The sequence below is a fragment of the Lagenorhynchus albirostris genome, chromosome 14 (assembly GCF_949774975.1).
Source record: "Lagenorhynchus albirostris chromosome 14, mLagAlb1.1, whole genome shotgun sequence".
Classification (NCBI taxonomy): Eukaryota; Metazoa; Chordata; class Mammalia; order Artiodactyla; family Delphinidae; genus Lagenorhynchus; species Lagenorhynchus albirostris.
This window is the reverse complement of record NC_083108.1, coordinates 65,982,796-65,996,781: the sequence shown is the minus strand read 5'-3', so window position 1 is coordinate 65,996,781 and position 13,986 is coordinate 65,982,796. Positions and strand designations below refer to the sequence as shown.

Below are 13,986 nucleotides of genomic sequence, written 5' to 3'. Positions count from 1 at the left end.
GAGAGGACGGGGCTGCAACGCCGAAGGGCGGCTGGGCTGGTGTGTGATCCTTCGTTCATTCATTCATTCTCTCATTCATTCTTTCAGCAGATGTTCATCCAGCCCCTGCCACTTTCCCAAGCCCAGCCCAGTCCTGCGCCAGGCGCTCGGATCTGGGAAGTGCAGACCCGGACCCTGCCCTCCAGAGCTGAGTGGGGTCCTCACACATCTCTGAGCTTTTGCCCACCCTTGCTCCTCCTCCTGGAGTTCCCTTGACTCGTAGTAAGAGCCACCATGTTCCGTGCCTGAGCACTTCGCGTGCAGGAACTAAGCATTCACTCTGGGGGCTGGATGTGTTCCTATTTAACAGGTGAGTAAGCTGAGGTTCAGAGACACCCAAAGGCACATGTCCAGCTCTGGGTTCTCCACTCAGAGCTCTTACTGCTCATGGCACTGCCTCCTTAACCAAAAGCCCCGTTTCCATGTCCTTCCTCTGTAAAAACTGCCCCCCCACACCTGCCCTTCAGCAGGCAATGAGCTTCGGCCTTAACCATGCTGCCCAGCCCTCTGGCGCTTGCTCTGTGAGCCCCAGGTACAAGCAGCTCCCCCTCATCCTCTGACTCCCAGCCTGGCTTGCTCGCAGGACCTAGCACCCAGGGGCTGCCCACCGGAGGGCCGAGGAGGTCGATGAAGGTTCCCAGAGGAGGTGGCGTTCCTCTGACCCTGGAAGGGCAGGGAGAGAGCAGCATGGCCCAGAGCCTGGATTCCCATCCCACCCCTACCCAGCTCCTGCCTTGAGCTTGAACCCCAGCTCTATCTCATAACTCTGCATGACCAACCTGGTCCCTTCAGCTCCCTGAATGGGGTTGCCCTTGACCGTGAGTGGGGTGTGGCCAAACTGCCTTCAGAGTCTTAGGGGACTCTGTGCAGGTCATATGCACAGCCCAGGTGTAGCCCAGGTGCAGCTGGTGGCGTGTGGAAGCTCCCTGGACACACAGCCAGCTCCATGGGCCTCCATAAATATGCCTGAGGTCAAGAATGGCCCAAGCAGTGGGTGCACCACGACCTTGGTGCTATAATCTCTTGGTGCTATAAACCTGGAGGGTCCTGTCCCTTTGGCCTGGTGGGAGCCTGTCCCAGGGAGCAGCCTGGTCACAAGATGGTCACAGACCAAGGCTGAGGCCAGGAGGAGGGCCCATGTCTTAGCAGACACCCACACCTTCCCTCAGCACAGACCTGCAGGTAGTGCTAGTCAGGCCCACACAATTGATTTTTGCTTGATTTACTCGGGGACTGTTTCTGCCCGTCCTTTGAAGATTCTCTGCCTGGACAGCATGGCGGGAGCCACAGGGGATGCAACGGGAGCTCCGTCTGGCGAGCGCCAACATGCTGTGTGGCAGCCTCTTGGAAAGTCACCAGGAGCTGGGTTTCCCACCAGCCCCTCAGCAGGTCCCAGCCCACCTTCCCTAGACGTGGGGGTCCTGATTTAGAACTGGCTAGCCACTCAGTAAACACCAAAGGATTGAGCTGCTGTCATTCACACTCCCCATCAGTACGTTGCAGCTATAATTATTATTATTGCATATTCCTTGGGGGGGGTTTTATGCTAATAGTAAACTCCCAAGAGACACAGGGAGGCCCTGCCAGGCACCTCTCATATGTTACATCTCTTCATCTTCACACTGCCCGGGAGGTAGCACTGCCACCCTCACTTCACGAGGGAAACCGAGGCCCCAGGAGGTTAAGGGAGGTGACTAAGTTCCTACAGCAGCAGCCCCAGGTCTGTCTGGCTCCGAGGTCCAGGTTCTTTCTTCCCCATTCCTCTGCTCCAGCAGAAGACCCGAGGGAGCTCAAAGCACTCAGTTCTAAGGGTGGAACGTCAGACCCGGGACTGGTGGACTAGGAGGGCTTCGGGAGGGGCTTTTCTGGGGCCTCACACAGCCCCCGGCCCCAGGTCCTAATGGGCACCCAGCTGGCCCATAGCGGCTGGGGAGACAGACAGACAAACAGCTGGGGTCCTTCCTGGCTTCTCTGCAGGTTGTAGATGCTGCTGGGAGCCGTGTCCACAGCCAAGTCCAAGAAGTGCTGGGGCCCAGGCCTGGCCCAGCCCAGCTCAGCCAAGGCTGGCATCTCTCCCTGAGCCCCTCTCCCCAGGCCATGCGACAGGGCTGTGATTAATCAGCGACAAAAGCAGAAAAACGTAATCAGCCTGGGAAGGGCAGGGCCGTAGAGGGCCGTGGCAATCAGCTTTCCCCTGGGGCCGAGGGCTGATTGGACCAAAGGGGGCAGGGAGGTGGTTCTGATGGGGCCTCAAGGGGCGGGGTCCGCAGCTGGGGCCATGGCGAGGCCAGAGGGTCAATCCCTCCTTCATAAATATGCATGGACGTCTGCGAACACAGGCCCACACCCAGGGGCCGCACACTGTCCCCCACCTGCCCACGGGTTCCTGCCCTCCCCTCCCAGCTTACAACCTTGGCACACACAGGTGTCCACACACACTCCCAACATGCGTTCATCTGCGTGTGGACTCGAAAACACATGTACACACCCTCATGGATAACGGATACATGCACAGGCATACTGCTCCCACGAACACCTGACCCCTCACTCCACGCGCACACAAGCTCTGGGGCCTGGGAGAGCCCTGCACAAGTATTAGGTCTAACCTGGAGCTATGTGAACTGACAAAGCCTCACACCAGTCCCTACAGGCACCCAGCCACCTCTGTGTCCCGCACTGCCTCTGGGGCCTGGCTCCCTCTCTGCAGGCTGAGCGGTGGTGAGGGCTTGGGAAGGAGGCTCCACTGTTGGAGGCAAGGTCAGGTGCGCGGTCTCAGCCACAGGGCAGGGAAGCCTGCCCCAGAGCTGTCCCCAGCTCCTGCCTGCCGGCCCTGCCCCATGACCTTGGTCAACGCCCTTCTCTCTCAGCCTCAGTTTCCCCACTTTGGAGCCTCTCCTGGCGCCAACACTGTGTGATTCTCTTCGAGGACCCAGGCGCCTGGGGCAGACCTCCCCTCGCTGCCAGTTATCTGGTCCTCAGTTCCTAGCTCTCAGTTCATGGGGGTGGGGGCCAGCCAAGGGGCTGGAAGGGCCCCACCCCCACCTTAATTTAATCCTGGTGGCTGCGGACTTGGTTTGTATGGGCGCTGGGGGGGCAAGTTATCCTCCTCAGGGAGAAAGGGGAGCCCGGGACAAAAGGGAGAAGGAATCCCCGGCGGGCGACGGGCGGCCGCACAGGGGCCGGCGGCGGGAAGGGGCGGGCTGGGTTGGTGGGGGGAGCGCGAAGGGGGCGGGCGGCGGGCGGGGGAGGCGGGGAGCGCAGCCAGCGCGGCACAGAGCGAGCGAGCAAGCAGGGGAGGCTGCGAGAACCGGAGCGGCGGGCCGGGCGGCCGCGCCGGCGAGCGGACCAGCGGGCGGCGAGCAGCGCGGAGCGCGCGGGGCACCGAGGAGCGGGAACGGCCGGCGTAGCGCGCAGCGGCCCGAGCGGAGAGGCCCGAGCGGCGCCGCCCCCGCGGCCCCTGCGGGGCCCCGGCCGGGAGCCCGACGAGGGAGGGGACGGCATGGACCGGCGGCCCGGGGCGCGGGGGCGCTAGGCCCCCGGAGGGGCGCCCCCCGCCTCGCCGCCACTGCCGCCGCCGGGCCGCCCTCCGCAGCCGCGCGCCCTGCCCGCTCCAGCCGCCCCCGGGGCCGCCGCCGGCCCATGAGCCCCGACCTCAAAGTTTGCGGCGGGCGGGCGGGCGCGGAGCCTCCAAGATGCCGTTCCACCCGGTGACGGCGGCGTTGATGTACCGGGGCATCTACACCGTGCCCAACCTGCTGTCGGAGCAGCGCCCCGTGGACATCCCTGAGGACGAGCTCGAGGGTGAGTGCCCCGCCGGGACCTCCGCCCGCTGGCCCTCCTACCTGTGCGCCCAGGTGAAGCGCGGTCTAGGGGCGCAGGGGCGGGGGGCTGTCTGCAGGTGCCGCTTGCCAGGTGGGCACTCCAGCGAACAGCTGCGCGGGGAGGCAGGACGAGTTCGCACCTCTGGGCGCCGCGGTGGGGGTCGCCAAGGCGGAGGGGCGGCCCAGCCCCTGCCCGCGTGGTCCCCCGCGCTGCGGAAACTTGCCGGGCCCTGCAGCGGGGTCACGGGGCCGCGCAATCCGCGGTGACGGTGCGGCAACGCGGCGGGTTGGGTTGGGGGTCTGAGCTGTGTCCCCTCCGCCGGCCCGGCCAGAGCACCCGCATCTTGATCCCCTCCGCGGCGGCCGCCCGCGGCTCTGCGCTGGCATTGACATTCCGCTCGTGTCGCTTTTAAAATCCAGTCTGCTCGGGCAGCGAGAGAAGGGGAGAGGGCGACTGCCCTGCTCCTGCCGGCTCCCGGGATGCCCGCAGCCCCTCTTACGGCCGTAGCCCCTTCCCTACAGCCCTGCGGGGACCCCCAGCCTGGAGCGCCAGGAAGGCGGCCCGGGAGGTGGTGGCGACAACAAGTGGCCAGATTGGGCGGCTTGGTTGAGATAACCAAGCCTGGTAGGGAAAGGCAGAGAGGCCGGGACCTAAATCTGTCCCCCTGGAGTCCCTCCACCTCTGGACATGAATGGGGACCTTAGGCAGCAGGCTAGGCGAGATCAGAGCAGATGGCAGAGGCCAGGGTCCCTAGACAGAGGCTTCTGAGGAGCAATGAGACCCCTGGGGCCTGCGAGCTCTTTCCCTACTGGGCTAAGGACAGGTGCTCAGGTTTTCCCTCCCCCCAGACCTCCTGGGGTCCCATATGGAGTGGAGTGAGGGGCTCTGGGCTGATGGGAGTCTTGGCCCCCTGGGATCTGCTTGTCTGCTGTTGGGGGAGGGGCTGCGATCACCCAGAAGCTGGGCCTCTCTTCAGGTACCTTAGGTCCAGGGGTCTCTGTGATCTGGGACTCAACAGGGCCTTTGGGGGGTGCAGCTGAGACACCAGCGCAGTCAGGGATGATGGTGGGAGCACAAGCCATGGAGAGAGATCCAGCCTCATCCCCCAGCCCTGGAGGGAGCAGATCCTGGGGGAGTCAGATGGGATCAGGGGGAAGATCAAGGGGAGAAGGCAGCTACCCCCACCCCACCCCACCCCCACCCCCGCACTGCACCACAGACTATGAGCCGCCTGCTTCTCAGCAAGTCCCCCCAAAAGCCTCCAGAGGTTGGGAGAGCCATGGAAATGGAGCCTGATGTTTGAGGTGGGCAGGACGGATGGATGGGTGCCGCTACTGGGTCTCTGGCCTTGAATTCCAAAGCCCAAGCCCCTGCCCTGTCTCGGCCGAAGCCCAGGAACAAAAAGTCTCATCCAGGGCTTGGGAAAAGGAGGGAGTATGATGAGGGACAAGAGGGCGGGGATGGGCATAGGCTTCTCTTCCCTAACGCTGTCTTCTCCTGTCCTGGGCCACTGCAAACCTCTACCAGTTTCCCCTCCACAGACCCTCACCCACACCTTCCTCCTGGCTACGTGGGCAAGGGTAAACATTGTCCCCCTACACCGGCAGCTTTCCCCTCATTCCCTCCCCTTGCTCCCAGCACCCCACCATGACCCTGGCAGCCCTGCTATGGGCCTCAGTTGTCCCTCCTCTCCTGATCTCCCAGCCCTGGAGTACAGACCCCAAGGAAGGGGAGAAGCTGAGGAGGCTGGGGTGCAGGGGTGAGCAGGGCACAGGGCGGGCAGTCCAGGGGCAAAGAGGCCGCAGGCTCCCCTTGGACCGCATGGCGGACATGCTGGCAGGAGCCCAGGAACGTTAGTCACCAGCCACACCAAAACGCACTCCCTGCTTCTCTCCTGTCCACTTCTCCTGGGCCCTGTGAAACAGAAGGACCTGGCACAGGGGGCATCTGAAGGACAGAGCCCTCCCTGGGGTGGGCGGGGGGGGCGTCATGGAGCAAGCAGATGCCTGGTGGCCCCAGCCCATCTCCCGGCCTGCGGGCAGCCATGGATGAAGACAGGAAGTCCTCTGTGATCGGCCCCCTTGTTGGCTGCAGGCACTCTGGAAGCCCTTCTCCTAGGAGACCAAGTCTCTGCAGGCCCCAGTGGGCCTTGAGTGCCAGGGGTGGGTGGGAAGGGTGACCATCCACAGCACAGATCCCCCCTCTGCCCCCTCCCCCTCCCCAGTGCCTCATCAGTGCTCCCGCCCCAGGGTAGTGTGGGTAAGGCCCAGGCTCTTTGCTGGGAGGATGCCCACCACTGGGGGAGCCACACATGCCGAGGAGAGGGAGCCCGGTAGCTTGGGATGAAATGCTACAGACAGTATGTGCCTGCCTGCAGAAATCCAGGGGGTGGTGAGTCCGAGGGGGGAGGAGGACTAGGGAGGGAGGTGGAGAGCACCGGTTAAGGTGAGGGCTTCCTAGCCAAGCAGTGGTGGGTTCGAGTTCTCTGCTCCCTCAATTTATGGAGTGACCTTGGGCAATCACTTGCCTCTCTTGCCTCGGTTTCTCCATCTGTAAAAGGGGGTTGACATTGCCCCTCCCCAGGGCTGCCAGTGACAGAGGATGTGATGAAAGTGCTCAGCACAGGGCCTGGCATGCAGTGGGGACTCGGGGACCGGGACGCAGTAGCAGGGAGGCTGAGGGGTGGGGGTCAGGGAAGGCCCATGAGGAAGGAACACGGGATATGCAGGGGGGCCAGGCCAGAAAGGCAGGCTGGGGGAGAGGGTGGGTGGAAATGGCCTTGAAGGTCTGGCAGAGGCACCTGGGGACCCCTGGATGGCAGTTGGCAGGGTAGACGTGGCTCGGCAGAGCTGGTCTGGGTCCTCCAGCCTCCCTTGAGGTGGAGGTACAGGATCTCCCAGATTCTCCCTGAGATGCACACAGCAGAGCTCCCCTGGCCTGTGGCAGTGCTGAGGCTGACCCCAGTGGCATCGACGGGCTTGAGCACCTGAGGGTGGGAATTGGGGCAGCTGCAAGCCCTAGACTGGCCCTCCCTCTGAGAGGGGAGGAGGAAGACGGACGGACAGGCAGACAACCACCAGGGCAGAGGTCTGGGCTTGACACTTGACCTGCTCAGTCAGATTGTGGAGCCTGCAATGAGAGTGGCCAAACAGGGGCGTTCGGGGTATGGGGGGGCAGAGGAGTCCCTTTTCCTGCCCCTCTTCTCTGCGAGCCCAGCAGCCGCCTCTGTCAGGCTGGAATCTCAGGGAGGCCAAAGTGCTGGGGTGCGGGGCCAATGCCGCGGAGAGTGGCTGTCGCCGCAGAGGACAGACACTGCCCCCCTCAAAGTGACCTCCAGCCCACGCACCCCCTCTCTGGACTCTGGCTCCCTGACAGTGCTGGCATCCCTTGGGGGCGGTTGGGGACTCAGGCCCTAACGCAGCTTCTTGGGCCGGGGAGGGGATTGAGGGCGTCAGGCTGGAGGTGGCAGGTAGGGACCAGTGTCGCCCCGGAAACCCAGAGGCCCTGCCAGCCCTTGCCTGGGCCAGGCTTCCCCATGCCAACGTGGGGCACGGCAGGCTTTCCCTGGCCTCGTGGGGAGCGAACAGAGTGAGGCTTTCGGGGAAACGTGCCCAGCTGGGATGTGCCGATGGCGGCAGCAGCAACAGGACACCCACCCCACTCTGGGAGCCCCCAGCAGAGTCCAGGCTTCAGAGATGGGGCAAGAGTCACGTTCCCATCTCACAGGCGAGGCTCTTGAGGTTCAGAGAGGGAGGTCACTCGGCTGCTGAGTGGCAAAGCCAGACTTCAAGCCCGGGCCCCCGAGTCTTGGCACCAGCAAACAGGAAGGCCGGCCTGGTGCTTGAAGCTCCCCTAGTCCTCCCTCTCCTTCCGGCTCTGCCAGAACGTCTGGGATGTTCTGATTTATAGCATCGTGTTCTGAGCCAGGCCCAGCCCCAGCCAAGCACTTACATGCTTGATTTTCTTATTTAGTCATTTCCGCAGCCCCATTGTACAGGTGAGCAAACACCCACTCAAAGGCACCCGACCAGGATGTGGGAGAGCTGGGCTCTGACCCTGAATCTGTGTGACTTAGTGCTGATTCTCTGGCCGAGAAGGTGATCCCCGAACTTGGCCTCAGAAATCAGCTGGTGCTGGGTCACAGCTCTGAGCAAGGGCGAGGACACAGAGTAAGACTGAGGTTGTGAGCCAGGCGTGCCAGGGAGGAGTGGCTGAGGCGACACATGAATGAGGAGGTGGCGGTCTTTGGATTGACCTAGTGGTCTTGGAAGGTTAGTCCTGCCTGAGAAAGGGCTGCCCCTGGGCCTGTCGCCTGCCCACGGACCCCAAGATTCACCTGCCCTCCACTGTCTCCTGTGCATTTTCTCAGGACTTTTAGAAGGAGATCAGGGGCTCCAGTTGAAGCAGCCCTGGGCTCTGGGAGCCACACCTGGCCCCTGTCAGTGTGGGAGGGACAGCCTGGACCCCAATTCATTGCAGGGGAGAGCCAGCACCCACTGCAGGTCCAGGGTTTTGCCATCCCACCCTGAGCTCTCCCGACCAAGCACCCAGAAGGATGGGGTGCCTGCCTTGGGTTCCCCAAACCAGCCCCTGACCTAGGTGGGTCTGAGGATGGTTCCCCCACCCCTGACTTCGGCTTGATCCCCCTCCTCTGGGTGGCCCATGGAGTGAGGGGGTCCTTAGGGACTGCACAAGGGGACAAGCGGCATCCTCAGCCTCCCTTCCTGCTTCTTGCCTGCTTGGGGAGTAGAAAGCAAACGCTTGCCCTTACTAGGATCATTTGTAAACTAAGGGTAAATGGGCTCTGAGTGATGACCCCACACCAAGTGGAGCATGAACTTCTGGTCAGCTCCTTTGTGTGTGTGCTCCAGATGGGTGGGCTCCCTGAATCAGTCATTCATTCACTTAACCACTTATTAGCAAATGGTTATGCTTGAATGACAGGCACTGTTCCAGGGAGCGGGGACACAGCGGTGAACAAGACTGACCTGGCTCCTGCTCTCATGGCATCTCATAGTTCATAATCTGATGTGGTCAGGAAGGAATCCTTGGGGGAAGAGTGGGGTCTGTGGGAGCCCAGAGGAGGGCCAGAGTCAGCTGGGGGGGCGGGGGGGCTCCAGGGAGGTGATGCCATCCACGCTGGGAACCAGGGATGTATCAGAATTCACCGTGGTGAAGGGAAGAGCATTCCAAGCAAAAGGAGCCTCATATACAAAGGCCTGGAGGTGGAGCAGCCCTGGTGCCCACCATGACTGATGTGGGCAGAGCCCATGGCTGGGTCAGGAGGCCAACAGTGCCAGCCAGAAACCTAAGCGTGTGTGTGGAGGGCTGGGCAGAGGGTGTGCCTGGCTGCATGGTCAGTGCCCTCCTCTGAACCCAAAGACTCCCAGGTGATTGGAATTCCCTCAGCAGCCTCTGTAACTGCTGGGCCTCTGCTCACACACCTCTGGGGATGGGGAGCTCACTACCTCCTCCGTGGCCCTGGAAAATTCAGGTGGGAGTTGGCCTGGAGTTCCCAGAGTCCAGGGTTTATAGAAGCCTCTGGGCCTGGCCCAGATCTCCCGTCCCAGCTGCTCTCCTGGCCAAGGGCCACTGGTTAGGAGACCAGGTTCTCAGGACCTGCCTGGGATGGGTAGGGGGTGGTCCAGAGTCAGAGGGTCTGGGGGCCTAGGCAACTCAGGTGTGGCCCACTGACTCTGTCTTGGCCTGCATGTCAACTGGAACCTCCAGGCATTGGCTATAGATGCCAGGTGGGAAGAGCCTGATGAAGTTTGGGGCTTCAGCCCAAGCCACCTTGCCGTGTGGCTTGGGACACATGGCCACCCTCTCTGGGCTATAGTGGGTCCAGCAGAATCAGGGGATGACCCCAAGGTGCAGGATCCCACAGTCAGTTTCAGGGGCTCACAGACCTTCTAGGCCAGGCCTGGGCCAGCCTAACTCCTGCCCTCACCAGAAACAGCCCTGACCCCACACTGGCCACCTAGCCTCTCTGGGCCTCATTTTTCCAGGCAGGCAGCATGGAGCATCTCATCTGTCTCTCCTTCCAAATGCACGCACGCACGCTCGCACACACGCTCGCACGCACGCTCGCACGCACGCACATGAGCTCACCTCTGCCCGCGAATTGAACAAGGAGACCCCCGGGAGCTGGAGCAGAGAGGGTGGGAGTGGGTTGAAATTCACTCCCCATCAATGGGAAATGTTCTGTAGGACCCTTCTTGGGCTGAGTAACAATGAAGGGACAGCAAACAGAGAAAAAGAGGTGAAAAAAGGGTGAACTGGGGAGAGGTTAGGACCCTTCAACCCTCAACAGTTCCTGGATGTCCTTGGTAAAACCCTTTCATCCTTACACCATTACCGCCCATTTTACTGTGGGTAAGACTGAGGCTGGCCCAAGGTCACTCACTGGGTTGCTTGTTCCCAGGCTCCCAGCCCAGTGCCTTGCTCCCCACCCCTGAGTCACCCAGGTCCTCAGGCCTGTCTCCCCCTCCATACAATGGGGGGGAGTGACCCCCCGCACCTGAGCTGGCCTGGGGCTGCTCCAGCCCTCCTCTCTCTTCCCCCAAACCTTGGGCTCTATCTGGGAGGCAGTCTGCACTGAGCTGTCAGCCCATTAGCCCGGAGCCGCCATTAATGAGTGCTGGCTGGTGTTAAGGAGCTGAGCCTGGGGAGGAAGTGCGATGGGGATGATGGGAGGGGGATGGAGGGGGGGTGGTAGGCAGGGAAGCCTTCGGCAGCTCACAGAAGACTGGCTGCCTAGCCCGGCGTCCTCCCCTGCACCGTGGGACCCGTGGTATCGGCCACACGGGGTCGTCGTGAGCACGCCTGAAGAGGCTGTGGGAGCCTGGCACGCGGAGCCGGAGACCCCCGGGGCGGTCTTGTCACTGCCGCGGGGCCTGGGCACCTTTGCTGCCTGCTTGCCCTGAGCTCCAGGGAGGCAGCGCTGTAGTGGACTCTTGAGCCACCTGCCAGTTCTCTCTGACCAGACCTTCGGGCTCTAGAGGGGAAGGGGGGATTCTCCATCCCGGTCTCAGGATGTGGCATCTGGGATCCTGGAGGTCTGGGGAGTGGGCTGTTGGGGACAGGAGTGAGGTCTTGACCTGCTCTGCTCCTCCCACAGAGATCCGAGAGGCCTTCAAAGTCTTCGACCGCGATGGCAATGGCTTCATCTCCAAGCAGGAGCTGGGCACGGCCATGCGCTCCCTGGGATACATGCCCAACGAGGTGGAGCTGGAGGTTATCATCCAGCGGCTGGACATGGATGGTGAGCCCTGCCCCCTGGCTGTTTCCTCACCCCTCACCTGGTGGTGGGGGGCAAGTCTGGGACCTGAGCCCATAGGGGGCCTCTCACTCTCCCCACTCCCAGCCAGCCTTCCAAGCCCATGGCTTGGGTTTGCAGCCAGGTCTGGCCCCATTTCTCAGCCTGGAGAATTGAGGCTAGAGAGAGTGTGACAGCCCCAGCCATACCCAAAGGTTGGAGATTCTGCCCCTCTCACTCTGTGTTCCAAGAAATTTTTAAAGTACAGGAAAGCAGAACGGATATACTAAATACCCCATTTCCCATCACCAAAAATAAAAAGTCAATTTAGTTGTAAATATTTGCCACCTGGCATTTAATCAAGGAAAAACTCATAAGAACCAGTAATGCCCGGTGCCCTCCGCTCATCCTCCTCTGGCTGCCTCCCCCACCTCATCTCCACCCAGAGAGCAAGTGATGACCTGGGCAGGCGGCCCCCCATCCTGAGCTTCATTTCCTGTCTGTGTGGTGGGGAGGATGTCCGGCCCCACACCTGCTCCGGGACAGCAGCAGGGTGCTGGGAAGCCATGTAGGGTTCAGAGGGAAACGTGTCTCCCCCACGCAAGGCCTGCTCAGGGCCCACCTGCTGTGCGCCCCCCCACACTCCCCACCTTGTCAGGTGGGGCCTCAGCACACTCGGTGGCTGCGGCATCAGCCCAGAGACTGGCACACCAGGCTCTGAGGAGGGGACCTGCCTGAGGTCCCATGGTGGCCCAAGGTGCCCAGGTGCAGCCTCACCAGCTGACTGGAACTGTGCCCGCTCTAGGTGATGGCCAAGTGGACTTCGAGGAGTTTGTGACCCTTCTGGGACCCAAGCTCTCCACCTCGGGGATCCCAGAGAAATTCCACGGCACTGACTTCGACACCGTCTTCTGGAAGGTACTCCCTGACTGATTGGGACCCAGGGCTGTGTGCACAGTGAAGGGCTGTACTGGGCCAGTGAAGGGTCGGGCCCACACCATAAAGGGGGGGATGACACCCCCAGGCTCTGTCCACTGGACGTCTTGTCTCCCAGCGGGCCATGGGGTTCCCTGGGGAGGCTGGTGTTGGTCGAGGACTCAGAGAATGGAGTGAGTGGTTCCCAGCCCTCCAGAATCTGGAGGCTTGTCACTGGCTTGTGTGGCTGCAGGTGCTGGGCGGGGGGGACTGTGGTGGTGCTGGTGGCCAGAGCGCTGTGTCTCCCCCCACCCAAGTGTGACATGCAAAAGCTGACCGTGGACGAGCTGAAGCGGCTGCTCTACGACACCTTCTGTGAGCACCTGTCCATGAAGGATATTGAGAACATCATCATGACGGAGGAGGAGAGCCACCTAGGCACAGCGGAGGAGTGCCCCGTGGACGTGGAGAGTGAGTGACCCACCCCGGGACCCCACGGGCGGGCCAACTGCTCGGGCAGGGGAGGAACCAGGGGCTTGCAGAGGGGGGCTGGGGGCCTCCTTGCCTGCCCCAAACCTTGCGTCCCCGTGTGCCCCGCGGGACGAGCCCATGTGCAGAAGGGCAGATGGCCCCTGAGTCCGTCACTTGGCTGTCCCCTTCTCTCTCTGGTGCTCCCCGGCGGCGGGCGGCCACAGCCTGCTCCAACCAGCAGATCCGTCAGACGTGCGTGCGCAAGAGCCTGATCTGCGCCTTCGCCATCGCCTTCATCATCAGCGTCATGCTCATCGCAGCCAACCAGGTGCTGCGCAGCGGCATGAAATAGGCGCCACCTGGGCGGCCCATGGGGCACGCGGTGCGTGGGGCCCCCTCCACACCCACCGCCGCCCACAGTCCTCTCCCTCCACCAACTCCCTGGGCCACCACCGCGTGTACTTCAGGGCCTGGGCGTCCAGCGGCACCACCCCGCCCACCCCACAGGCCTTGCATGGAGCTGTGGCCCAGCTGCAGAGGGCCTGGTGGTGGCTCTGAGGACGGCCCTGGCCCTGGCCCTGCCTGCACCCTGCCCTGCCCCACCCTGGCCTGTATGTAGCACTAACTTTTCTCGCTGTGCAGGGGCTCCTGGGAAATTAAGGAGGAATTTATACAGGGCCCAGTAGCTGCAGGTCCCTTTGGCAGGAGGAGGCATTGTGTGCCCAGGGCCACATAGCCAACCCAACCCTGGTCCCTCAGGTCTGCCCAGGGCCATGGAGGGGAGTGCAGGGGACAGAAAGCCTCCTCCTGGAGGGCAACATGAGGCTGGGGTCTCCTGGGCCCTTCTCCCTGGCATGGCCTGAGGAAGCCCCCGGCCTTCTGCTGAATCCCTTCCTCTGACCTTCCTTAGACTCAAACCCAGCCCTCCTCCACACACCCACTAGGGCTAGAGAATCAGCCCACTTCAAAGATGAGGACCCTGAGGCTCAGAGGGCTCCCAGATTTGGCCTCAGTTCCCCCATCAATGGTGATTTTTAGGCAGGGCAGAAGCTCACAGAAGATGGAGCATCTGAGGTGGCCCAGCTGCCACCTCATCCATTGGGCCCCCCACCAGAGGCCCAGTGACCTGAGGGCCACATTGCCCACGAGCACCCCAGCACAGTGGAGTGCAGTGGAGGCAGGAAGCAGAGTTGGGGCCCAGAGGCTGCGAATCCCCTGAGCAACCTATGTGGTCTCCCTACCGACTGGGGGGCTCCTCCAGGGCAGAAGCCACCCCTGGTGTCAGTGCCAGGAAGTTCAGCCAGGCCACTCTCCCAAGCTCAGGGCCCATCCTCCTGGGTCGCCCACTTCTCCACACCATCCAGGCTGGAGACCCGGCTCCCATCCCTGCCCCAGCTGTGCCATCTCACGGTTGGGCAGCAGCTCAGCACGGGCTGATGTGGGGGCCAGGACGGCAGACTGAGTGCTCAGCTCTCCTCCCC

At 62.4% G+C, this 13,986-nt stretch overlaps 1 protein-coding gene across 1 annotated transcript; it reads left to right on the top strand.

The window, feature by feature from the left end:
- The first annotated feature begins 3,731 nt into the window (after positions 1–3,731).
- On the top strand, positions 3,732–12,857 carry CABP7 (calcium binding protein 7). Its single transcript, XM_060121288.1, has 5 exons — positions 3,732–3,840; positions 10,982–11,125; positions 11,925–12,037; positions 12,352–12,505; positions 12,730–12,857. Exons 1-5 carry the CDS (start codon positions 3,732–3,734, stop codon positions 12,855–12,857), a joined length of 648 nt encoding a protein of 215 aa, XP_059977271.1.
- The last annotated feature ends 1,129 nt before the right edge of the window (positions 12,858–13,986 follow it).